The sequence below is a fragment of the Elephantulus edwardii genome, unplaced genomic scaffold (assembly GCF_000299155.1).
Source record: "Elephantulus edwardii isolate Elephantulus edwardi_28Jun2011 unplaced genomic scaffold, EleEdw1.0 scaffold00108, whole genome shotgun sequence".
Lineage (NCBI taxonomy): Eukaryota > Metazoa > Chordata > Mammalia > Macroscelidea > Macroscelididae > Elephantulus > Elephantulus edwardii.
In genome coordinates, this window is record NW_006399858.1 from 2,577,857 (window position 1) to 2,603,995 (window position 26,139).

The following is a 26,139-nucleotide window of genomic DNA, read 5'->3' on the forward strand; positions in this document are numbered from 1 at the left end:
CAGAGTGGAGGGGCGGCAAAGGAAAGGAAGACCTTTGATGAAATCAATCAATTCTTTGACTGGAGCGGTGGGAATAAGTGCATTTGAGATGGCTAGGTTGGCACAGGATAGCACAGCATTTAGAGCTCTTGTACGTAGGGTCGCTGTGAGTCCAAGTGACTTGATGGCACATAACAACAACAGCCCTAAGAAAGGTGGTTCAGATCCACTAGTTGCTCCATGGGAAAAAATGGGCAATCTCCTCCTAGGTGATTTAGAACCTCTGAAAATCCACTGAAGAGTCAACTATGAGTTGGTTCTGAATCTACAGCACCTAACAACAACATTCAATAGATATGCTGGACAAATAATCTGAGAACCTAGACTATATGCAGATCAGGACTGGAGGAAGATGCATCAATAGCCTGTGATATGCAGATGGCAATCTTGTTTTCAAAGTGTAAAGAGAATTTGAAGTACTTTTAAAAAAAGACTATAGCTTTCACTATCAAAATTTTACCTTAAGATCAAGAAAACAAAAACCTTACAACTGGTGTAATAATCAACATCGTGAGAAACAGAGAATGGGCTGAAGTTTTAAAAAATGTCCTTTTTTCTGGAGAGCATGATACTAAATGAACTAACTCAGTCCCCATAAGGACAAATACTGTACAAGACCATTATTGTAGAACAAGTATGAGGATCCAAGGAGGGGAGCAGAGGGGTGAGGATGGGCATGAAGCAGTTAAGTCATAGGGTCACACATAGGGCAAGGGGACAGTGTGAAAAACAATGTATACAAACTTTGTAAATAAACCAGTATGAAATATTTACAAAAAAAATGTCCTTTTACTTGGCTCCACAATCACCATCTATTAAAGCAGTAGTGAAAAAAATCAAATGAAAGGTTATAGTGTCAAGGACCTCTTTAAAATGCTGAGGTGTACCTGGTCCAAGTAAGGCAAGGCATGTTCAATTGCTTTATACATATGTGATCAACAATGACTTCAGAAGATTGAAAAATTACTGATTCTTTGAACTGTATTGGTTGAAGACTGTTGAATATAGCAGGACTGCAAGAGAATAAATGTTATGTGGCAGAAGAAATTCAGTCAGATAGCTCCTTTAGAAGCAAGGATTCCTGGAAAAGGATACGTCCTAAAAACTAGACCGTCAATGAAAAGGAGGAAGACCCTCCAAGAGATGGCAACACAGTAACTGCAACAATAGCTCAAGTACAGGAGAAACTGTAAGGAAACAGTTTTGTCCAACTGCAGATATTGGGGGATGGGGAGGGGGTCACACTCTATAAGCTAGAGGCAAAGGCATTTAACAAAAACGTATCAAAACAAACAAAAACACCCCGCAAACTCATTGCTTTTGAATTAGAACTGACTCATGGCTGACCCTCCACTGGATTTACAAGGTAATCTCACAGGAGGAGACGGTCCATCTTTCTCCCTCAGAGCGGCTGGTGGAGCTGAACAGACAGAGAGGTGCAGACTTTGAAAGTGCAACTCCCGATGGACCATGTCGTAAGAAGGAAGTGGCTGAGCTAGGATTCATTTCTGGACCTGTCTGACCTCAATGTCGCACTATCCTTCCTATATATGGTTCTTCCAATGAACTCTGCTCCTCGTTTTTGGTACTACAAGCTTCTGAAAATTACTTTGTCTTGGAGAAAGATTTTCACATTAAGAGTAAGTTTTCACTTAGTGATCTAGAGACTGTAAGGAGTTTGAAGTTCTTGCCTTTCAAGCATCTTATTGATCACTATGAAGGAAAAAAATTTATCTCAAAACAATCCTTGTAAATATGTATGTTAATGTTTAAGCTGTGGCCTAGTGGTGAGGAATTGTGCTGACAATACAAAGGTGGTTGTTGTTGAGTACCATCTAGCCAGAAGTGGGTCACAGCTCTTAAAACTCCAGTGAGTTTTAATCACATGGGAGGAGACTGGCCAATCTTTCTCTCACAGAGCTGCTGGTAGATTAGAACCATGTACCTTTGCACTGATAGCACATTTCCAAACCGCTAAGTCACCAGAGATCCCAAGACCTGTAAGTTTGATGCTGTAGTCTTTGGAACACCTGATGGGAACTGTCCTCCCAACATAGTTCGAATCCACCAGCTGCTACACAGTGACCCTCTGTCACACTTCCAAGGCTATAAATCTTAAGGACAGGAGACTTCCCATCTTACTCCTACAAAGTAAGCAAAACTGTAGAAAATAGTAAAATATCAGTGCTGCCAGGGGCTCTGGGTCAAGGTGGGAGTATTAGAAGGACAAAGAGGTGAATTTTAAGGGTGGGGAAAGTATTCTGTGAAACACTATAATGGTAGACACAAAACTCTACCCTCTGGTTAATTCCATCGAACTTAAAACACAAAAATATGCAATCATCTTTAGTCAGTAATATATCAATTATGACAAATGCACCCCATCAACGCAAGATATTAACAAGAAGAACTATGTCAGCGAAAACGCTCTGGGGGGTGTAATATGTGGGAAGTGGCGATACCTGAAGGCCAAGCCCCTCTGGTGTGACTGACAGCCTCACTGGAGGGTCAGCCAGGAATCAGTCCTGACTCAACAGCAAGGAGCAAGGGCTTTCTAGGAACACTCTAGACCTTCTGAGAAATCCTTCAGTAAATCTAAAATGGCTCTAAAAAGGTAGTCTATTAGAACAACTTCAAAATGACCCTGGTGATCTGGGGACACAAAGTGCTTCATGGAAAACACAACTGTCCTTTAAAGCAGACCCTGTGCAAGAGCTTAAAATCCAAAGCACTGAGATATTTTTCAATTTCTTTCTAGCCATCAAACCAGCCATCCAGCTCTGCCCTCAAAGAAAGCAGTGTTTTAAATCAATCTGATTACAGCCACCAGATCAGTAGAAAAGAGCAATTGCTTGCTTGGGTGTGTCCTTACTAACTCCCAGATCACAGCTCCCACCACAAGTAGCAGCAGCAGCAGTAGCAGCAACTCCCCCAAACCAATCCTATAAGCCTTGGAAATTTAAAACTGTGTATGAATCTCCATCATAGTCTTACTGACAACCCACAGGACGGAGGTTGGCATCCACCTTGAGGCTCCAGGAGAGAAAGTTGGGTGATCTCTCATTATAACTTAGACCCTTGGAAACCTGGTGGAAGGACACCGAGTCAGAAGTGATCTCAGCCCCATCTGCAACAGTGCTGAGGACATTAGATATGAAAGCAATGACCATGGGTCTCCAACACCACTGTTAATTGTTTCCCCCATTTCTTGAATAGTTAATTCTGCTTATGTGTTCATACACAACTCTTTACAGAATATGTTCAAATTTATGGTGTCTTATCCCCTTGGAACCTCAGGTACCAGAGTTACATGCCAAACCAAAGGCAGATGGTTCTAATCGAGCAGCTGCTTTACTAGAAGACGATGGGCAATTTCCTCTTGTGCAATTTACAGCCTTTGAAAACTTAACTGGAGGGTCAGTTACAAGGCAGTTCCAACTAATGACAATGAGTTGAGTTGTTGAGTACCCACTATTTAATGCTTACCACAGTAGTCCAAGGCAAATATTACCTGGGTTCATGGGGAAAATATTTCCTGGCTCTGAAACAGAGTCTGTATGGAACCTACTATCCACTGATAGAGAAAGTCAGTGAAGATACAAAATTAAGCTAACTTCGCAGGAAGACTCTCTTTTTACTTTTTATTTTCTCAGCCAGCTCCTATTACTTTGAATCCTTCCCAGATTTTACAAGATTCAAATTTCTTGAGTCCCAAATAATTTGGAATAGAATCCACTTCCTTGAAAATATAGTTGGAAAAAGAAAAAAGAAAAAAAGCAAAGCACACTGATCACGTGCTTTATGCGAAGTGCTTTACATTAACAGGTAGAACACACATTAAAAAGACAGTGTTACTCTCCCTACAAATACTAAGGCTCAGAGGGCTCTACTTTTTCTCATTATAAGAAGCAAAAATGGTGTTATTCCAAATTAGCAAAAAGGCTGCACTGAGCTGCCAAGATGTAATGGCTAATACATAGTTTTCCAGCAACACTGCTCTTGTTGTTGTTGGTTGCCATTTAGTTGGTAATGACTTATAGTTGACCCTCCAGCAGGTTTTCAGAGGCTGTGAAACTACATGAAAGGAGACTGCCCATCTTTTTGTCATGGAGCAGCTGGTGGATTTGAACCATCTGCCTTCAGGTCAGCAGGGCAATTCTTTACACACTTGGTGACCAGAGCTCCCTACTGTAGAGATTATACCATTGCTACTGAGACACGACAGAAAACAATATACTACCAGTATCCTTCAATTGTGCTTTAATTTCACAAAGGGTCTAATTGAACACTCCATGATGTCCAAAAGAACAAACAGGTATGTTTTTGACAGGATACAGCCAGAGTGCTCTTTGGCCTCACATACTTTGGGCATGTTGCTAGGAGGGGCTATTCCTTCGAGAGGGACACAATGCAGGGTGGGTGGAGGAGAAAAAGATCCTCAACCAGGTGGACTAACAAGGTGACTGCTGCAATGGGCTCTTGTATGTCAGGAAGTGTGAGGATGGCACAGGCTAGAACAACGTTCAGATCTTTTTTTCATACAATCGCTATGAGTCATACTCAACTCAATACCACTTAACAACAAGGGTCTAAAAGAGCATAGATATGCTGAAATCTGTTTAAAAATAAAAAGTCCATGACATAAACTCCTTTCAAATACACAACACATTAGCTAAGGAACCAGTTATTTTGAAGACAGTCCGTCACCCACTGGATTTGAGAGCCTGCTTTTTCCAGGTATTTAGATGCTGAAACAAACTCTATCAAAACCCGCAGCCCCTCCAAAGGTGAGGTCCACAGGCGCAGCACTTTGGGACTCTTAACACCTTTCAGTCTTTATGTCTCATGGAGGAGACAGTGTTTGCTGAATTGAAACTAATTCTTGGAACTAGGAGAGAACCTTGGGGCTACCTCACATCTCACTGTGATCCTCAACCAGTTAAGAGTACTGGGCTGATTTTTAATTCACATTCCTCTTCCTTCTACGAGGACATTAAAATGAAAAAGGAGAAACAATTTTCTTCCAAAAGGCAGGTAGTAGTGGGGGGTTTGCAGCCAAGTTGGACCCAACTCACCGCAAACCCAAAAATGCAGGAGTGCTGTACAACTTACTGACGAACAATTATACTAATTGGCTTTCCAATCCTATCTTTAATCAACATGTCAATTCCATCACCATTGTTGTTGTTGTTACGTGCCACCAAGTTGCTTGCGACTCATAGCGACCTTATGTACAAGAGCTGTAAATGCCGTTCTAACCTGTGCCAACCTCACCATCTCAAACACACTCATTCCCACCACTCCAGTCACAAAATCGATCCATCTCATCGAAGGTCTTCCTCTCCTGCCACTCTGCCATTACCATCTCTTATTCTTTTCTATAAGTGATGACACACAATACTGGGAAAAAAAAGTTGAACTGGTGAAAGTTGTGTGATACTGTTACAACTCACACACACACACACACACACACACACACACGCGCGCGCGCACGTGCGCGCGCTTGCTAAAATGGCTCATAGGTACCCAAAAGCCTCAGGAAAGGAATTTCTTTCTTGGTTTGGAAGATTTAGAGCCATAATTTTACAGAACATTCCAGTTAAATGGCTGATGTCATTGTTGTTACATACATATCACTGAGTCGGAATCAATTCATAGCTGACCCTCCAAAGGGTTTTCAGAGGCAATAAGTAGCCCAGGGGAGATTACACAGCTTTCTTTTCCAGAGCAGCTGACAGGTTCGAACCGTGTGCCTTTAGGTGACAGCACAACTCCTTACCACTAAGCCACCAGAGATTCAAATGGGGGGAAAAAAGTCTGTCTTAGAGGAAGTGTTAGAGCTATGTGCTCGTTAGAGGCAAGGATGGTGAATGTTGTCAGGCGAGGCCAGTCCTTAGAAAGGGACATCAGGCTAGAAAGATGGAGGGTCAGAGAAAGAGAAGACCCTCAAAAAGGTGGACTGACACAGTGACTTTAATAATGGGCTCGAGCGTATCAGGGATGGTGAGGATGGCGTAGTTCACAGGGTGGTTCTGAGTCACAGAGGACTTGATGGGATCTAACAGGAGTCAATGTGCCTATGTTTTTCCACCTCCTAGTTTAGTGCACAGGACCTGTTTTAAAAGCATGCACATGGCTAGCATGGCATAACTATCTCTCTGCATGGCATAACTGAAAAAGCAGGTCAGAAGGAGGAAGGTCTAATGTGTAGCTAACTGGATCCATGATCAACTGCCTTTCTACCTTGAGACGTGAAGAACCAGATGGTGCACAGTTATCATGACTGAACAATTTAATCCAAGAGCCAGAAGAATCCTGATCAAACAGGAGGAATAATCTAGAACAGAATTTCAAATTCTCATGGAATCCAGACTTTGTGGACTCATGAAGGATACATGGATTCCTAAACTACTGCCCTAATATTTAAGTTTTTAACCAAATATTATCTCCTAAAGTCTTACATCAAGACGTGCTTCTGATGTGCTAAATTGCACATGGATAATTTCAAGTAATTCTCACAGCAATCACTTCAGTTCCAAGCTATCATCAAGCTCATCATATAGATAAGGAAACTGAAACTTTGAGAAGCAAATCACTCTGCCTAGTCAGGTTAAGGTAAGGTGATGCAATTTATAACAGGGAAGCAGTGACTCCACCTAGATCCAACTCTGTCATCACTCTCATTGTGTTGGCATCTCTTGCCTATGGAATTGCCAACGAGGAGCTATTTATTTATAGTTCTTCCCATGCAAATCAGATGCAAAGAGGGCTAGAGACAAGCTTCCTACTTACTCTCCTGAGAGCTGCCTTGTTTAAAAAAAAAGTTGAGGTGGAGAGAGGGATAAAGAGTACAAATCAGGGGGAGCTCTGGTGGCCTAGTGGCAAGGAGCTGCAACTACAATCCCAGAGCGCACGGTTCGAATCCACCAGATGCTCTGCTGAGCAAGGAGGGACAGACAATCTCCTCCTGTACCAGTCAGATCTGATTTGATGGTACACTCACACAAAAATAATAAAATAAAAATAAAAAAAGAGTACAGATCAGACTTGCCCATTCCTAACAGCCAAAAAAATGAGAGAAGTTTCAGCCAGATAGTAATAGTTTCTCTAAGTGCTAAAAAAATTACTAACTGTTGATAGTGTTAGGTGCCTCAAGCCCAACACAAAGATGCCCAGCCCTATCCTGCACCATCCACATAAGCAAGCACCCATTTCGTCAAGTTCTCTTCTTGCGAGTCTTTTCTTTCTCTTCACCTGCCCTTTCCCGGCATGATGTCATTTTCCAGGGACTAGCCGCTCCTGGCAGCATGTCCCAAGTATGTGACCTGTGAGATGAAGTGTCACCATTCCTGCTTCCAAGGCGCGGCTCCGCCAGGACAGATATGTTTGCTCTTTTGGTAGTCTATGAGCTAGACAGCATTCTTTGCCAACACTACAGTTCAAAGGAATCAATTCTTCAGTCTTCCTTATTTGCAGTACAATTCTAAGATGCATAGGAAGTAATTCTCTTCTCATGCGATTTATAGCCTCCGAAAATCCCCTGGTGGGTCAGCTATGCTTGACTCCAATTTGATGGCACATAACAATAGACAAAACATGAAAATATTATGGCTTGGATCAGGAACATCTTAGTGTGTAAGCTGGTATTACTGCCCTTTAGTACCTTACAGAAGTCTCTGACTGCTGCCACCATGGGTGTTGACTGTGACAGACCCTAATACTTTGTTATTTAAAAGCCCTAAAAATAACAAAGTGTTAGGATTCTATGAAGTCCTGGGAATGTTAAGTGATCATTATGTATTTTAATGACAAGAGCTGTGAACACTACTGCCTTAAAGACTCTGGAAGCAGTAACACACGAATGCAGTAACACACCATTTATCAGAATACACACTTGCTATAATTGTTTTAAAAATTGTCATTTTAACAAAACCTAAGAAAAGGGAGCTCTGATGGCCTAGTGACAGGAAGCTACATTGCAATCTGAAAGCATGCGGTTTGAGACCACCAAGTGTTCTGCAGGAGAAGGATGGGCATTCTCCGCCCGTGCGATTAACTGCCTCTGAAAACCCACCAGAGGGTCTGCTATGAGTACACAACAACAACAAGAAAATACTTTTTCTGTAATTCCTATACATACAGTTTAAGTACTTTTATACAATTCATTTCTGAAAAAGTCTTGTTGTTTAAACCTAAGATTATTTTGCTTGTTGTTGTTACGTACCTTCAAGTCAGAACGAACGCACAGCTCTAGGGAGTTTCAAAGGCAGTAAGAGGCAAAGAAAGGAGCTGTCCATCTTCCTCCTGTGAAGCAGCTAGTAGATTCAAACCTTGTACCTTCGGGTTGGGAGTGCACTTCCTTACCATTAGCTCCTTAGTTTTTAATAAATATTCTACAAGAAAGAATGCTTTTTCTTTGAATTTTAGGCAATGTGGCCAATAGCACAAGAAATATTAAGTAGATGCCTTCACCAGAACCTGGGGGCTGGATTTCACTTAGACTTCACTGAGATGTAGGTCAATTCACCTTGTGTTCCAAAAAGCCTGCCTTCAGCTGCTCATAACCCCTGTGCCATCATCGCCTAGCTTGTCCTCAGGGAACATTCTTTTCTTTTCTAAATATGATCATTTAATTTTGAAATAAAAACCTTTTTAAATAAATTCTAACAGCACAGCTGCTGTTTTGGCAGGGAGGCCGCCTCACAGAGAGCCGGTGTTAAAGATCAGATTCAGACCTTCAGCCCTGGCATCCGGCGACGCCCGCAGCCATGCAAGAGTGATTTTCCATGCCACAGAAGAGACAGGAAATAGAATTCATCTTCCTCTAATAACCTGCCTCCTCCCCTTCCCTCCAGATTAAGGCCCATCTGGCCTCAGGACAGAGCAAGGCATCAGAGAAAGTGTGGAGGAAGAGACAAGGTGGGCAGTGTTTGGACAGGTGACCCCAGGGGGTCCTAGATGTGACTGCAGCAAGCAAGTCTGTGGCCCACACAGTAAAGGATATCCACAGAACAGGGAACTGGAAAACCACAACACAGGTCATCATACATGAAACAGGGATTACAACCCAAAAATCCCAGAATATTGGGGGGGAGGCAGGACTTGGTGCTGAGATAACACCTATCCTGGTCTAGTGATAAGAAGCTGTGCTGCAATCTCAAAGGCACACAGTTCAAATCCACCAGCTGCTGTGACGGAGAAGGATGGACAACCTCCTTTTGAAAAATGTCCTGCCTCTGAAAATCCACTAGAGGGTCAGCTATGGGGTGGTTCAGTGAAACAAAACATCCTCCTCCTGGCCTAATGCAAAAGCAAATGCATCATCCAGGATGTCATCCAGGATCTCCCCGTGGCTTTCTGCAGCAGGGTTCAACTTCTCAGCCAATTAATTCCAGCCCAGTCTTGCTCAGCTCCAGGATCCTTATACCACCTTCTCCTCCTGGGCCTGCTCACACACATAGCCTAATTCATGAGGGAGATGGCTCCACCAACACCCCTAAGACCTCCCTCCTTCCAAACATAACCCCCAGGCCCTGCAGAAATACCATGGGAATGAGGTTGTAATCAAGTGAAACTTTTCCACACCGCCATGGGGTATGACACCTCAGCCTAGTTACAAGCAACTCCTCTGTGGGTTACACATTCTGTCTTCAGAAGGCAGAGCCACCGCACGAAAGAAGAGAAATGTGACCAGCCTAGCCTGAGCAAAGGGCAGACAGAAAGGAGGAGACACAAATACAGCCATGGACTCAACTCTTACATTCACTTCATCACCTAGTCTGGTCACTCGCAAACCCTAAGTAGAAAGAACTATAAGGGGCTGGGATGGGTAGTCCAGCTAAAAGTAGATGATGACACTCATACATGTTATCAGAACATGTGAACCCAGGATGGTAACAGGCCTACTGTTTGTAAACATGAGCATCTCCATGAACAGACATCCGATGAAGGGTACCCTGGCTTACTAAAGTCTAATCCAATTCCAACTTGGAAGCACTGGCAGCCTAGTAGTAAGAATCTGCACTGCAATTCCAAAGGCATACAGTTCAAATCCACCCGGTGATCCATGGAAGGATGGACAATCTCCTCCCATGTGATTACAGTCTATGAAAACCTGCTGGAGAGGCAGGCAGCTACAGGTCGGTTTCCGACTTGACGGTACCCAACAACAACAACAACAACCCAATTCTGACTAATGAAGGAACCCACAGATCTATAACACTAACACACAACAAAGACACAGAGACACACACACACACACACACACACGCACGCGCAATTCCAGTACAAACTGCATGCTCCCAGCACGTGCCCATGAGTGGCAGGCAAATGAACCACTCTCCTGAGAAGCAGTGACACGACACACTGAAGGGCAGTGAGAAGAGGGGAGTGCCTCAGCACCTGCTCAGTCCACACCACAAAGCACATGCAGACTCTCCATTATTGTTAGCTTCCTCCTCTCAGCCTCACCAAAATCAGGCCTTGGTGAGACACAAGGAAAAAGCATAGCTTCCCAACACTCTCACAAGAACCAAAAGCAAGCAAACAAACAAAATGGGATAAGTCACGTGAAGCCAACACACAGCAGACACACCACCCTGCACATCAGCACACACTTGACGGACGGCACATGCGCTGGAGAAAAGCAAGAGAAAGGTACAAGATGCACCCTGGACCTGACACCAGTAAGGCCTCAGCCCCAAAGCCAGCTTTAGAAGAGTGGTACCCAGAGAAGTGAGCCCAATCTTTCTACAAATATAATCTAAAGTCTTAATTAATGACACATACTACTTTTAAAAACAGTTTGCCAAAAGATGCATTTGTTTGTTTACTATGTAAACTCTGTGATCCGCCTGCCAGCTTCTAGTGCCCTGAGAACAAAAGTGCACAACAAACTCTAGTCTACCCAGTAATTTTTTCATTCTACCCTATTAGATGCCATGAGGACAGACAGTTCAGAAACTGATCATATAAATAGAGCAAAAAACCATTCTAAATGGATTTTGCATAACACACTGGAAAATATTAATCATATTAATGCACATTTTAATTCTATTATCCTACTGAATGGTAGTAAGATGTAGACATTGGGATAAGAATCCTGTAAGAAACATAAAATACAAACATCAAAAGGCTAACAAGGCCACCATGTCCGTTTCATGATCCCTCGTCTGCAAAATCACTAAAATGGCAATTTCCTAGCCAGTGCCTGGACGCTGTGAACCAACAGCCTTACCTCTTGGGACAGGAAAGGAATGACTTGTGCACAGATAGCATTCAGCCTCTTGACAATCTCTGCCTGCAGGGGGAGAAAAGAAAAGGGAGCAATTAAAAACAAAAACAGTCAGTTGGCTACAGATTCCAGAAATATTAACAAGATATTAAAGAAAACGCTCTTTATATTCTGGCTGGAGTATTTCCTAAGGAAAAGGAAAAGGATCTCATCAGCAAGCCCATTAAAGGAGCACAGACAAGAGTGCCACATTAATAACAATTTATTAACCAACATTCATCCCAAAAAGTTAACCTTCAAGCATCAGGACAACATAAAAAGGAGAATCATCTTCAGGACTGGCAATCAGTTTCCAAATGCTTTTAACATGACCCCCCAACATGGTTTTTCATAAACTCTTAAGCCTTTAGAGTTTAAGACAATAAAGACTCATTCATGCTTACATCCCAATTTCTCCTAATTATCCATTCATTAGATTTCTACATGTGTGACTTTTGCTTTAAATATAGTCACTGGGATTCTATACCCGTGCCTCAAACTTTCTGCAACAGTTAACACCCAACCAAATTAACTATTCCAGATTCTCAGTTATAAACTGTTTAAGCAAGGGATGCTTTCTTCAGTCATCCATTTCCAGGGCTTTCTCCTGTGCCGGCAGCTCCCTCCGGGTCATGATTAATCTGACTTATAGGACGCTCTGGTGGCACAGTGAGCACTGAGTTGCTCTGCCAGCCCAGAGGTAAGTAGTTCAAATCCACCAGCTGCTACAAGGGAGAAAGATGGGTAATCTCCTCCCATGCTATTTACACCCTCTGAAAACCTGCTGGAGGGTCATTTAGTTCTGAGAGGGAAGCAATGAGTGATATACAGGCAGCTCCTACTTGCCTTCACTTGGAAACAACTGAACCAAACCCTCCAAATAAAAAAACCCAACCACATTCACTGACATCAAGTCAACTCTGACTCATGGAAACCCTACAACATTGTGCACACCTGCCTCATAGGGTTTTAGAGGCTGTGAATCTCTACAGGAGTCTCATTTTTCTCCTGAAAAGTGGACAGTGGGTTTGAACCCATTGTCAGTTGTTAGCAGCCCAACTCTTAAATGCACTGCACCACCAGGGGTTCCTTGGACCTACCTGCTCACAACAAATTCTTCATCACAATCACCTTCACTTGCTGCAAAGAGGTTTAAAATTACAGTAAGTTCCTAACTTTTTCGAGCACTATCAAGGTTATAAACCATCATATGCGCATGTACTAACGCAACTAAAAGTTCCACTGAAAGACAGCAACAAGATCTTTCCTAACCTGGGAGTTAACCTATGCAGAGGCTGAGAATATGCTAAAATTTAACAGGCAGAAAGAAAGTGTGTATCTGTGGGGATTAACACTGGAAATATCCATTGCCTACGCACTGCAGGCATACGTTGGCAGATAACAATGCATTCACTGATAATTTTTGCAAGTACAGTAAGTTAAAAACTACCTAATGAGTCATGAAGTGGTACCTTACATACTTTAGTACTTGATATGTGAACACAAAGTGGTGGTTTATACATAGATAGACAAACTGTCTTATATGGTAATGATGGGCTGGGGGGAGCAGAGTAAGAAGTGTTAAGAGGCAGAAAAGGTAAAGCAATTACTATTCCTGAGACAGTCTTAAAATAGATTCCATCCAGGGTCAGTTCCTCATTTTACCAGAGGACCAAAATGCTTTTTTTTCTTGCAAAGTCATTACTAGAATGGCAGCAACATGCTACTTGTGCAATCCAGGCCACCTCCTCTCATCAGCAATCCTTCTGCTGGCTGTGTGGCTATGCAATCTCTTAAATGCAAGCACCTTAAAAACTTTGCCAGGCAAAAGAAAACATAAATTCACTATGTAGTTTCAAACCGAAGCTTTCTCATCCAACCTAATTCCTAATGGGATGGACAAAAGTCCAGCATCGATGAGTAACAGTGAATAAGGACCCAACTGCACTGACCAGATCTCATTTACTGCTCTAGCCCCACGAAGCAGTGAGCCAGCCTTTACGAATGCTTAAAGCACGGTGAAAAGGGTGATGGGAACTGCCAAACCACTCTCCACCTGGACGAGCATACCACAGTGGGGTAAAAATCCAGGGTGAGCTTAGAGAGCAGAGTAGCATGCACCAGGCTGAAAGCACCATGTCTCCAAAGTTGTTAAGCTTTTTGTAGGGGGAGGTGGAGGGGGGAAAGAATAAAAGATAATGAGACACTTTGGGGCAGACCAAACTGATGATTCTAATGCTTACAACCATCTGCCAAGCATATTTTCCTCATTATGTTGTTTACATAAATAAAATAGTCCCTTGCTAGGAGGGTTGAAAAATGTGTGGGCACATAAGAAAACTGAGTTCTTTAGTTTGCCTACATAATCTAGGCAATAAAAACTACACCAAGGAAACTTACTCATCTGGCAAAATAAAGACCAAGAGATATCTGTGCCTTCATTCTGGATGTTGGTTATTTTAAGTCTGGGCAACTAACCGAGATGAATCTACATTGTCTTAAAAACAAATCTTTAAATTAAGATTTTTTTTTTCTTTTTAACCAGCTCCCTTTTCTGTTTACACACAAACGTTAACAGAGAGGGAGGAAATCTTCCAAACATTTTGTGGGGTTTTTTAATGTTCCTTTTGTTTAAAAGACTTCTTAATTTCTTTAAGCTGTTATGTCAATGGATTTTCATGGTCAGACTAATTGGCAGCAGGAGGGGTGGGATGTGTGTATGTGATTTCATAAAATTAAGCAGGTCATTCCTCACTTTGAAAGCTAGAGTTGCCTCGGAAACACCACGGCTTCCATGGTCATCTCATTTTGCCTCTTTTGTCCCATCGGGCCCAGCTCTAGGGAGGTATCATTTATTTACAGGTCTTTCCACTGGGCTTCAGTGCTCAGCCAATAATACCGTGGACACACACTTCTAATGGCCGATGTTTTGAAACTGAGTCTAATCTAATGGTGTGGGGCCCAAACTCCTTTTCCAGCACAGCCATTTAAGGATGTAGGTTATTGCTGTTGTCACCATTGATATTTGTCATTGTAATGTAATTAGGGCCCTAAAATGATGCATTACAGCCCTTGGCACAGCTTCTATTAAAATCTTTTCTTCTGCTCACTGAACTGCGACCTGCTTTCTGATGAATAACAGACAGACAGCTTTAGGGTAAGGAGCAGATTCATCAAAGAAGTATTTTTCAGCTTTGGGGAAAGGGAAGGGGGGTGGGGGAAGGCAACCTAGGAAGAGAAGCACTTGGGGAAGAAAAGCCACAATACACATTTGAATTTCATCTGACCACTTGATATTCTGATTGCGTTTGATGAATCTTGCTTAGACAATATATTCCCAGTCTTCAAATCACATGGTTAATCAGGGCTGTAATCTGCTATCCATCAGCCTACGCCAGCACTGTAGCTTCCAATCAAATTTATAGGTGATGTGGGTCATGCATCCCTGAGCAAGTACATTCACAGATATCCCATTTAGGCAGGCAGTTTGAAATACTGTTAGGGTTAGTGGACGTAGCAATGGTATTTTATGCTTCATGGATCCTGCTAAACCAATGTCGCTAAAGGTCCCTGATATTCCAAAACTACAATAAAAGTCCCAATAAAAGGACAATTGTTGATGTCAAATTATAATTTAAAAAATTATTTTGGGGCCTATAATAATAATGTATCATTACCAGTTTTTGACAATTTGATTTTGTCTTCTTCCATCAACTCATTTCTTGATTAAAAAACAACAACAACAACAACAAAACTCACTTCAAAATTAAAAGTTCCACACATAATATTTTCCTACTCACAAAAGGGAGCTCGGATGGCCTAGTGGTTAAGAAGCTGTGCTGAAATCCCAAGGGCACATGCTTCTAATCCATGGGAGAAGAATGGGCAATCACCTCCCATGTGATTTACTGCCTCTGAGAACCCATTGGGTCAGTCTCAATTTAACGGCGCATAACAATCACCTTCAACTATCATTCTATTTCATCTTCCTAGAATTTTCCATCTTTACTCTATCCTCCAATAAAAAAATATGATAACCCTTTCCAAAAAAGGAGGAAGACCCTCAACGATGTAGACTGGCATAGTGACTGCCACAAGGGCTTGACATCAGTAGATACTGTGAGGATGGTGCAGACTAGAGAAGGTTCTCTTCTGCTGTCAACAGGGTTCGGAAGGAGTCAGAGCCAACAGAACAGCATCTAAGAAGGAAGAGTTCATGCAAAATACTTTAGAGAAAACATAAGCTTTTGGTTTTGTTTTAAAGACTTTCTACAAAACTCCCTCCACTATGCACTCAAAATCTGACACGTGACTGTCGACTGGCTAACCCTAAATTAGGATGGATGAGTGGACTAGTAAATAGCGTTGAGCAAAACCAAAATCTGACTGCTGAGGTCACTGCAACTCACAGTGACCCAACAGGGTGGAGCAGGACTGCCCACAGGTTTCCAAGGCTCCAAGTCCATACAGAAGCAGAGGGCCATATTCCCACCCACCTCAGCTCCTGACCGCCCCCCAAAGAACAGCTGGTGGGTGTTAACTGCCAACCTTTTGGTTAGCAGCTGGACGCTTTAACTATGTGCCACTACCCCCTCACTTGTACTATAACCAGTTAGCAATTAAACAGAAGAGCTCCATCACTTTTCCCCCTACTCTAACCTCAAAAGTTAGTAGAACATTTATTTAGCCACCTTGGATCATGAGAAAGCAGTATCATACACTGAAAAGAATGCTAGTTAAATTACTAGATTCGAAAGTAAACAATACCAACTATTTTATCATGTAGAACAAATTATACTAATCATGAAAGTAAGCAAAAAACTAGTATGTCTACACCGGGATACAACTGTTGCTGTGTGCCGTCAACTCTGAACTGTCCCACAGCTGACCCTCCAGTGGGTGTTCAGAGGCAGTAAACCACATGAGAGGAGAATGCCATACTTTCCCCACGGGCAGCTTATGGATTCAAACCATGCAGCTTTGTGATTGCAGTGCCATCTCACCACCAGGCAACCAGAGCTCCCAGTCCTATCACCAGAAAATATAATTACATCCCCGAAACAGTCCTAACACAAGAAAAATATCATTTTTATTTAGAATATGGCTGCCTACTTACATTCCTTTTTAAAATTAAATGTATTTTAACATCATGACATTAAAAGAGTATATCCTTTTAATAATTAGAGATGTATCAGAAGTGATTACTGCATAAAAAAAAAATACTTCCTTGGGCTGTTAGATTCATCTAGATAGGAATACTCTTGTTTTTGTTTACTGTCGAGTTGGAAACCACCCACTGCAGACCCTCTGGCGGGTTTTCAGAGACAGTTAATCAATCACATGAGAGGAGATTGCCCATTTTTCTCCCTCAGAGTAACTGGTGGCCTCGAACCACATGGCATCAAGATTGCAGCATAGCTTCTTGCCACTAGGCCACCAGAACTCCCAGGAATACTCTTACCACATATATATTGCTTAAAACAGAATTTTTAAAATATTATTGAGAAATAATTTAAAAGGTCAGATCTCACCCTAAAACAAAGATGTGAAAATAAGAAATTACAGTTACAGGGAAAATTCAGAGTAACATTTTGTGATTAATTTCTCTGTCACAGTCTTCTCTGTCTCACCCCCCCCCCAAAAAAAAATTCTTTACCATTAAATGCTGATCAAGAACATAAACTTACGTGAGACAGATAAACACTTGGGACAAGGAATAGGCTCCTATTAATCTGGTCCCAGATTGGGTTATTTTGGAATTAGCATAAATAAACTTTCCAAGCCTCTCCCTCACGCTCACTTCAGGACAGAATCAACACTGCACTTTTTATTTCAGTCACAAATTATCTTGATCTGCCCCCCCAAGTGTGTTCCGTATTTCTGAAGAAATTTCACAACTTCTAGAACTGATTCTCCCTGCACCTAGATTAAAGTCAGAGGGCTTAGGAGAAATTCTTTCCAACTTAATAAAATTCCAAACGAAACAGAAATAGTCAAGTAGTACTTACTACTCTAACCTGTCAACTATGTTTACATCTTGTCAACAAAACTCATCTGTGATTGTTTACATCTTGTCATCAAAACTCAACTGTGATTTTTTTAAATACTAATTTTATGTGCATTTAGAAATTTTAAAAGCCAAACTTGAGTAAGAATAAAGCTTAGAGCAGATTTAGACCAAAAGCAGTTGTCAGCATTGCTGGCAAGTTGGCAAATGGGATTCTTAAATCTTATTTCAATTCTGGTGCTTATTGTGCACCAAATATTGAATAATGTTCAAGCCCAAGCTCACTGCCTTCAAGTAGTTTCCAACTCACTGGGGCCGTCCAGTGGCTTTCCAAGGATGTAAACTGCAACAGGAAGTAACTGCCCATCTTTCTCCAGGGAGATACCGTCAAAGCTTCAAACCGCCATAGAAGTACATGGCCTTTTTGATTAGCGGCTCAACTTCCTCACCTTCCTTAAGAATGATTAATTAACATGAGGTTGTAGCATGGTCAGAAATGCAACGGCACATCAATTCCCTAAAGAACTAAAATCAAGCTAACAAGATGTCTTTGCAAAGTATTTCCATTAATTTTAAATATTCTTCCCCTAAAAGAGAAAGAGACGCAGTCTACAGGTGCTCAATTCCTATTACCTTGTGACACGACACAATCCCTGTGCCCCTCTGGATGTAACTAATATAATGGTACCACTGATGGTGGTGTGACAGCACTGTGTTTCCCATTTTAAACTCTTATTTATGCTGTCTTACTGGGTAAATGTGCCATAAAGTATCCAGCGAACAGCTCAGTTAATTGAACACGCTGAAGCACCCCATTTGTTAGTCCTAAGAAGATGTATGTGTGGGTTTCGTGTAGGAAAATGCCAGGCAATGTCTTTCTCAAAGAGATTTTATGGAAAGTCTTCCAAACTAGTCCCCAAACTGAAGCTGTACAGTACCAGAGCATTTTTCTTTTTTTTTTTTTACAATAGTTAAAAATGAGTACCCCTTACTCTCACACCTCAGGCTTTGTAGAAGATTCTTTATAGTATCCTAGTAATTTATGACTTGTAATTGAGTCTATTATCCTACATACATCGTCTGGGCTCTGGTTGCCATGTTTAAATATGGCTCCAAATTTTAGAGGTAGCTGAGAGAGCAGTAAGTTATCCAGGTTAAGAATGATGGTCATTGTGTCAGATGTCCAATTACTTACACAAGATCAAATAATTTCTGTTCTTTGAAACTGCCAGGTGTGTGTAGCAAAAGACACAGGTGTAGCATGACAAAGAGCACACCCACTGCCACTTAAACATCCATCCAAACAAGGCCCGTGAATTAGTGCAGCATCACTCACATTCATCAACCAGGTAACCTAATAGATCCCATAAAAGGATTCTGATGCACAAGCCCTCTGCATCCTGTTGTTATATGCCATGGTTACATATTTTGTTATATCCTGTTATGTGCCCTGTCAAGTCACCTGCAACCCTAATCACAATAGCTCTGAACCCTGTCCCACCCTGAGCCAATCTGTCTCTGACACACCCGGCCCTATTACCTCAGCCACTGTGTTAATCCATCTCACCCAGACTCTTCCTCTCCTGTGCTGTCCCTCCCCTCTTCCAAGCATGATGTCCTTCTCCAACAACTGTTCTCTCCAGCAAAGATGCCCAAAGTATTTGAGACGGAGCTTCGAAATCCTTGCCTCCAGAGAAAAAGTTGGCTTCACCCTCTCCAGAACAGACCTGTTTGTTCTCTTGGCAGTTCATGGTATGTTCAATACTTTTCTCCAGCACAACTCAAAGGCATCAATTCTTCTTCTGTCCATCCATAGTCACTGTCCAGCTTTCTGCTGCGTAGCAAGTAACTGAGAAGACCATTGTCTAGACAAGGAGCACCTTAGTCTCTAGACTGTCATCTTCACACTTCAACACTCTGGAGAGTTTCCTCATAGCAGACTTTCCTAATCCAAGTCATCTTTTGATTTCCTGACTGTTGGTTCCAAGAGTGGTAACTGTGGACCCAAGCAAGCTGAAATTGTTAACAATCTCAATCTCTTCTCCTATGCATCTCAAAATCTCTGTCTGAATATGTCATTGCAAGACGGTCTTAATAAGTAGATTTGGGCAGTGTGCAGTTATTTCCCACACAAAAGTCCATCATCATTCACCTTATCTCCCTTCATCCAAGCTTCCAATGATTCAAGTGGATGTATTCACACACACAGGAGAAGCCACGTGGAACAGCTAAGAAACTAAAAAAGAAAAGTCCCGTACCACAGAACAAGAGCTCCCTGTAATCAGAAAAATAATAGTATCTTCCCTATAATCACACACACAGCTCCCTGTGCTTGTTTACATCCTTTTTAATACTTTACTGGGAAGGCTGAGAAAATTAAAGGTAAAGCAAACTATTATCATCTCCTTGTGTTCCCATTTTCCTAGTTATTTTTAAATATATTCCAAGTTGCTTTTGAATTACATTGTGCAGGCAGCTTAAATTATTTAAACACAAGTGCCTCAGAAAAAGCCTAAAACATACAAATGCTTTACTGATTTTGTCCATGCAACAAGTATTTATGTAATACCTACTATGAGTCAAGTCTATTTGGGGTGCTCAATGGAAGAAAATTAAATCCCTGATTTCACCAAATTCACAAAGTAAGGGTGAGGCAAAAGATGGAAACTGACTGAAAAGGAATTTCAGTTATTGAGAAGTACTACAGAGATGGAAAAGGCTAACAGGTGTGAGAAATAAACAAGGCAGGGGTCTGAGAAGATCAGGAAAGGAACAATAATCTGATTTAAAAGTTAAGATGTGACTGGAAGCAGCATCCCTCAACAAATCTTTTAAACAAGTTTTGAGATGTTACTGAAGTGTTATCCACATAAAAGGCTCCCTTACTCATATGACCTTCACACTGCTTAAACAAAGTTAAATTGGATTCTTCATTGTAGGGCATCTCCAAAGCTTTCCCATGATAACAGTAAACCTTTGGGAAGAAACACAAAAAATGTCACACTGATCAAACTTCTTTGACTTTTTCTCCCAGGCTATAGAGATTATATTCCACAGGAAAACCAGTGAGCTAGTGACTGAGTGGTTTCCAAACCCCGCTTTATGTTACCATTAGCAGATGCTCCACAACCCACCACCCAGGCCTCACCCCAGACCTATTAAATCACTGTCTCAACTGGAGCCAGGCTCCAGTCCTCTAAAGCTCCCCAGCCAACTCCAGTGTGCGGGCAGGCTTTGAAATTACTGCCCAGACCACAGAATGCATGCAATAAAGCACAGAGTGGAAATAAGGGCAGGTAAGGTCCACTGGGATCAGACCACGGGCGAAGTCAATGCCACACGGAAGAGCCTGAACTTTATGTGGAAGGCAGCAGGGACCTTTCCAGGACAATCCTAGGAAATGTATGATCAAAAGGAGAACCTTTCTGGTCAAAGCATCCCAGTGCATTTCTGCCTTCCACTCTATTTTTGGCTAATGATTCTAATTTAAATGGCAGGAAGAAATTTATAACCACAAAGCATCCCAGAGAGGAAAGGTGAAGGATGAAAGATAACTAAAGAACAGGTGTAACAGGAGTTCTCACAGCACTCCAGATTTTTAAAAGGCATGGGCCCATTCAATCACCACTCTAATGGTTTACGGGTAAGAAACTAAACTATGCTGCCAACACCAAGGTTCAAGCCTACCAGCTGCTGGGGTGGGGGGGAGAAGAATATGAGTAATCTCCTCTCAGATCATTTACTGCCTCTGAAACCTGCTGGAGGGTCAGCTAAGGGTCGTTACAACTCAGTGTTACACAATAACTATGCTAATTATTGTTGTTGTTGATTGCCTTCAAGCAGGTCTCACTGAGACTCTATGGACAAAAGGCCCTCTACAACTATGGACATTTATCAAAGTTCATAGTTTCCAGAGGCATGTTATTTAGGAAGTAGATGCCACTCCTGCTTCCAAACTTGTCATAATATGTTATATGCCACTGAGTTGCTGGTGATGCATAGCGCGACACTATGTACAGAAGCTCTGAACCCTTCCCTGTCCTGAGCCAGTCTCACTAATTCCAACGCACCAACCCCCATTGCCCCAGTTACTGTATCAATCCATTTCATCCTGGGTCTCCCTCTCCTGTGCTAATAGATGGGAGGGAAACATGCTGACTGTGGAACTAACTGTTATCTTCGAGATGTTCATAATCTAGTAGGGGAGAAGACTAAACAGAAATAAGGTAACAGGCTCTGTGTGTTCAAGTCCTACATAATACGCAGACAAGCCCTAGAAATAGAAGAGGGAGTAAGAAAGAAACTCCTCTCGGGTGGACTCATTACTGTAGTTTTGGGGAGAGTGCACTATCTGATTCACAGTACCTCCTCAAATTCTTACTCTCTACTCTGTCATTCTGTCACAGAAGATGAGAATGGCACAGGGCAGGGTTCAGGTTGGCTGTTCACAGGGTCACTATATACAGCACCAAACAACATGTTATTCTGTCAGAAACTCCTAGCTATCAAGTCAGAACCAATGCACAGCTGATTCTCCAATGGTTTTTGGAAATTAGAAATCACATGAGAGGAGACCACCTGCGGGGGAGCAGCGGTTGAATTCGAATTGTCAAAAGGCCAGCGAGGCACAGCACTGCCTTGGGGTAGCAGTGTAACTCCCTAAGGGTCAAACCACTAGAGCTCCTTCTCATTCTGTTAAAATTCAAGAAAACAGCAGGAGAACTAAGACTGGATTTAGCAAGTCTGTTCACTCCTTTTCACTCACTGGAACCGGTTCACCTCTGACCCTCCAGCAGGTTTTCAGAGGCTGTAAACCGTGGATTGCCCATGTTTCTCCAGAGGAGCAGGTGGTGGGTTTGAACAACCTGCCTCTGAGTTGGCAGAGCCACTCCCTACCCACCAGGCAATTAAAGCTCCTATAATCTGGCAAACACCACAGATACAGGAGGGAAAAAAGAATGAATCCTGGGTACTTTAAAATACTTAATATTGGTCTGCAGTCTGAAGGGTCAGAACGAGTGGCTGTGGATGACGCTGAGTCTGCAGACAAAAGAGAGATGAGCAAGGAAAGGCTAAAAGCATAGGACCAGTCTGCTGGACAGCGTGGGGCATTCATGTTCAAAGAACAGAACAGAAAAGGGGAAGTGTAGTGCTGGTGGCCTAGTGGGTAAGGAAATGTGCTACCAACTTAGAGGCACAAGGTTCACATCTACCATCTCCTCTTGTGCGATTTAATGACTCTGAAAACCCACTGCAGGGTTTCTGTAAGTTGGTTATTACATTAGCCCCTAACAAGAGGCACAAAGTGAGGCCGGTGAAGTCAGAAAACCTGCACCCAGATTAGAACAGTGAGATTACTGATCTCAGGTGGCAAATTATAGACAGCAATCACGCAACCACAACCACAGAGCTACCTCAGGGCCAGACAACTGCCTAAAGCACCTAACAATGTTAGAGTACTGAGGCTGCACCCACCCCTTTACAGATAAAGAGTGAAGTGGTTAAGTCATTTAAGATGCTAAGATAGCAAGAGTGAAGTAAACAAATGCAGATTTCCAGGAGATGTTTAATTAGTGAGAGAGAGAGGGAGGCCGCTGCCTCTAATTTCTAACTTGAGAAACTGAGTGGACAGGGAGGGTCACCAGACCAGGAGCAGGCCTGGACTGTGAGGGGATGGTATTTTGAGACATTGACATTTTAAAACAGCACCATGGGCTGATAGGTTGCTAACCAAAAAGGAGCCAGTTTGAATGTACCAGCCTCAGCGAGAGATACACAGAAGACAGACGCCCCAATAAAAGAGTCACAACCTCAGAAACCTTCCATTCTCCTCCGCCCTACAGAGCTGCTCTAAACTGAACCATCTCAACAGCATGGTGCATTCTGAGGTGCAGTACCTGGGAGATGATCAAGGAAAATGATGACTAGATGGTGGAATCTAAACAGTCTCAGTGGAAAGTTCTGGAGCTGGAGAGAATTGTAGGGCTCACCTAGTCAGTAGACTGGGCAAGACTGCCTATGTAAAGCAGCAGAGGAGGGAAGCCAGAGAATAATACTGTCAAGATTCCCAAGAGCAGAGTACTAATCTGGAGAAGTGTGCTCTGAGTGCCCATGAACTTGGTAAAGACACAGAGAAGGGAAATGCAGGCACAGTGATGGCAAGGAGGAGAGATGTGCCACAAAGGGAGGATCCTAAGGACTTGTGGCTTCAGTCATCTCAAGAAAGAGGGAGGATGGAGTCCATGACGCCAATGTGTGGATCCACTCGCTCTACAGTTCCTTCACTAAAGCAGGGACATCAGCAGGCTGGTTTCAAGGTTTATTTAGTGAAGAATTCATACTCAAGTAATAAATTATTCCTGAAAACACATCAGGTAATAAATATACAACTGTGGAGCACCAAATCCCGATCTAGATGAACCACGGCTTTAAGCAAAGATTCAGGACTCCATTGTCACAACCACAAAAAAACGGAAGCTGCCTTATGTGAGTGACAGAGGTACTTATGGAGAGAAATCCCTTAAAGTAAGGAATTTTGCTTTAAGACAGGACTGAGATTAGATAGTGTAACAAATTAAGTGGCTGTACTGTAAGGTATTGATTCACGCTTAGGGCTCTGTCTCTCAATTAAGAAAATCTCCCTCACTAATTTATACTAAGGAGAAGGGCTATGAGGAGGCAGGGGACAGATCTAAGGTAGGGTGAGGGGGTCTGAAAACCCTAACAGACCAGAAGAACAGTCATGAGACTAGATAAGAAAGGCTCTGTTACTCTCTCCTCAGTAAACAAACATTAAAGTCAGGAATTCCAAGGTGTGGGTGGGGAGGGAAAGTCAGGCTTCATTTTAAAGCTTCTTTGATACTAACAAAGTCTTTCATTTAAGACTACAGAATAACTATTTTGAGATTTGTAGAAATATATTCTTCCAGTGTTAAAAAATGAAAAGCACAATCTCTGTGAAATGAAACCAGTTTTGCATTACTCAAACAGCTTCTTCAGCATCTGGCTTAAATAACTATTTTATCATTTCCATAACCTAGTCGAAGTGGACAACCAGCCCTGCTGCTTAGTCTGCCTTGGTCTGGAAGGTCTGCTGAAAACTGTTCAAGCCCTGCTGGTATTTGAAACACGGGTGGAGTAGCTTCCAGCATCACCGCAAACTGGCAGAAGAGTGGCACTGAAGAGTTTAAACCCCTGACCCGAGGCGTAACCCACGTCATGGCTATCTTCAATTGCTTCTTAGGCATCTGAGAGTTGGACAATAAATAAGACCAAAGAAGAATGTCTTTGAACTGTGGAGGTGGCAAGGTGTAAAAAACTCTGTCTTGGAAGAACTGCAACCAGATGCTCCTTAGAAGTAAAAATTGGTATTCTGTCTCATATTTCGTGCATGTCAGGAGGGGCCAGTGCCTAGAAGGGGACACCATGCTTGGAAAGGGAGAGGGTCAAATAAGGTGGACTGCTGCTGACAAAGCAATGGGCTTCAATGGAAGAGATAGTAAGGGTGGGGCAGCATCAGGCAGGGTTTCAATCTGTTCAACTCAACAGCACTAATCAATGTCCACACCATCTTCAATTTGATCCTGTTTAACTTCCCTTGAAATCTGATTTTTTAAAGTTATACATTCCTTCCTTTCATGAACTTCAATTTCCATCTACTCATAATACAGAACTCAATGCTGACAAATCATTTGATACAAACAGCCTAAAACTGTGCAAACTCAAAGCCCCCAGTGAGCACACTATTACTATTAGCAGTAAGGTAAGGAGCACGTAAAGCGACTAGACCAGTCCACTAGGAGTTTCACTGCTAACCCAAAGGTCCGGCCTCTGATGGTTCAAACCCACTGGCTCCTGGGGAGAAAGATGGGCGATCTTTCTCCTTGTGATTTACAACCTCAGGAACCCGCTGAGAGTCAGCTCCACATAGGTTTTGACTCCATGGCAATGGGCAAGGAGAGGGGGAGCAAACAGCTCACTGTTGAGTTCCTCATCAGGTTGTCTACTTGCCTTGATAAAGAAGTTTTTGGAAGAAAACAGTTATACTCAGGTCCAAGCTCCTTGTCTCACTCCCCACCTTTAAGAACAGTTCACAGACTGGCAGAGGTCCAATGGTCCCACTCTGAGCAGCACTGTTTTAAGCCAATCTCTTATATCCCACAAAACCCAAACCCAAGGCCCACAAGTCAAGTCAACATCTGAATGCTTCTCCCACTGGAATCAGGGACAGATGTTCCTTTCAGGGCTACAAAGAAATCTCCAACACAACCTGGTAATTGACTATATTCCACGATCCTCTGCCTGCGGTACTCAGAGGCAGGAAGTGTCCACAATTATACAGAACTCCTGAAGAGCAAAAGCAGCCCCGAAATCAATTCTTCAGATGCCCACTCAGGGGTCTTCCTCGCTACATCATGCTGCCAGCTAACCTGCTGCCGAGCTAAAACAAACACAAAAATATAAAGGACTATAAATTACAATAAGTATTTTCTTAGTTTTAAAAACAACTTATCAAGTGATAAGATTAAGAAACAGCAGGACAAATGTTACATCTTCCATATGTCGGTGTCTCTTCCACAATAAAATCTGCTTCTAGACTGGAACTTAGTATGTTCTAAGTTTCTGTACAGAATGTGCTCCCAGGAGAAGTGAAATGAAATAAAAACTTTCATTTCATATGACTGCACTTTCCTTCACTGCCCTCTAAAACACTGCTAAGGAGCTGCTGTGTTGCTGTGAACCCAGCCACAGCTGACCCTCCAGTGGGTTTTCAAAGGCCATAAACTTCCCGGAAGGAGACTGCTCATCTTGCCATCATGGA

General features: G+C 42.4%; 1 protein-coding gene across 7 annotated transcripts in view; it reads right to left on the reverse strand.

Annotated features, from left to right (window-relative positions):
* LOC102867049 (transducin-like enhancer protein 4-like) overlaps window positions 1-26,139 on the reverse strand; it is a 215,243-nt gene that overhangs the window by 156,878 nt on the left and 32,226 nt on the right. For all 7 annotated transcript variants that reach the window (XM_006891977.1, XM_006891976.1, XM_006891982.1 and 4 more), the window contains exon 5: window positions 11,276-11,338. In XM_006891977.1, the coding sequence (XP_006892039.1) occupies window positions 11,276-11,338 (63 nt within the window). The remainder of the gene's footprint in view (window positions 1-11,275; window positions 11,339-26,139) is intronic.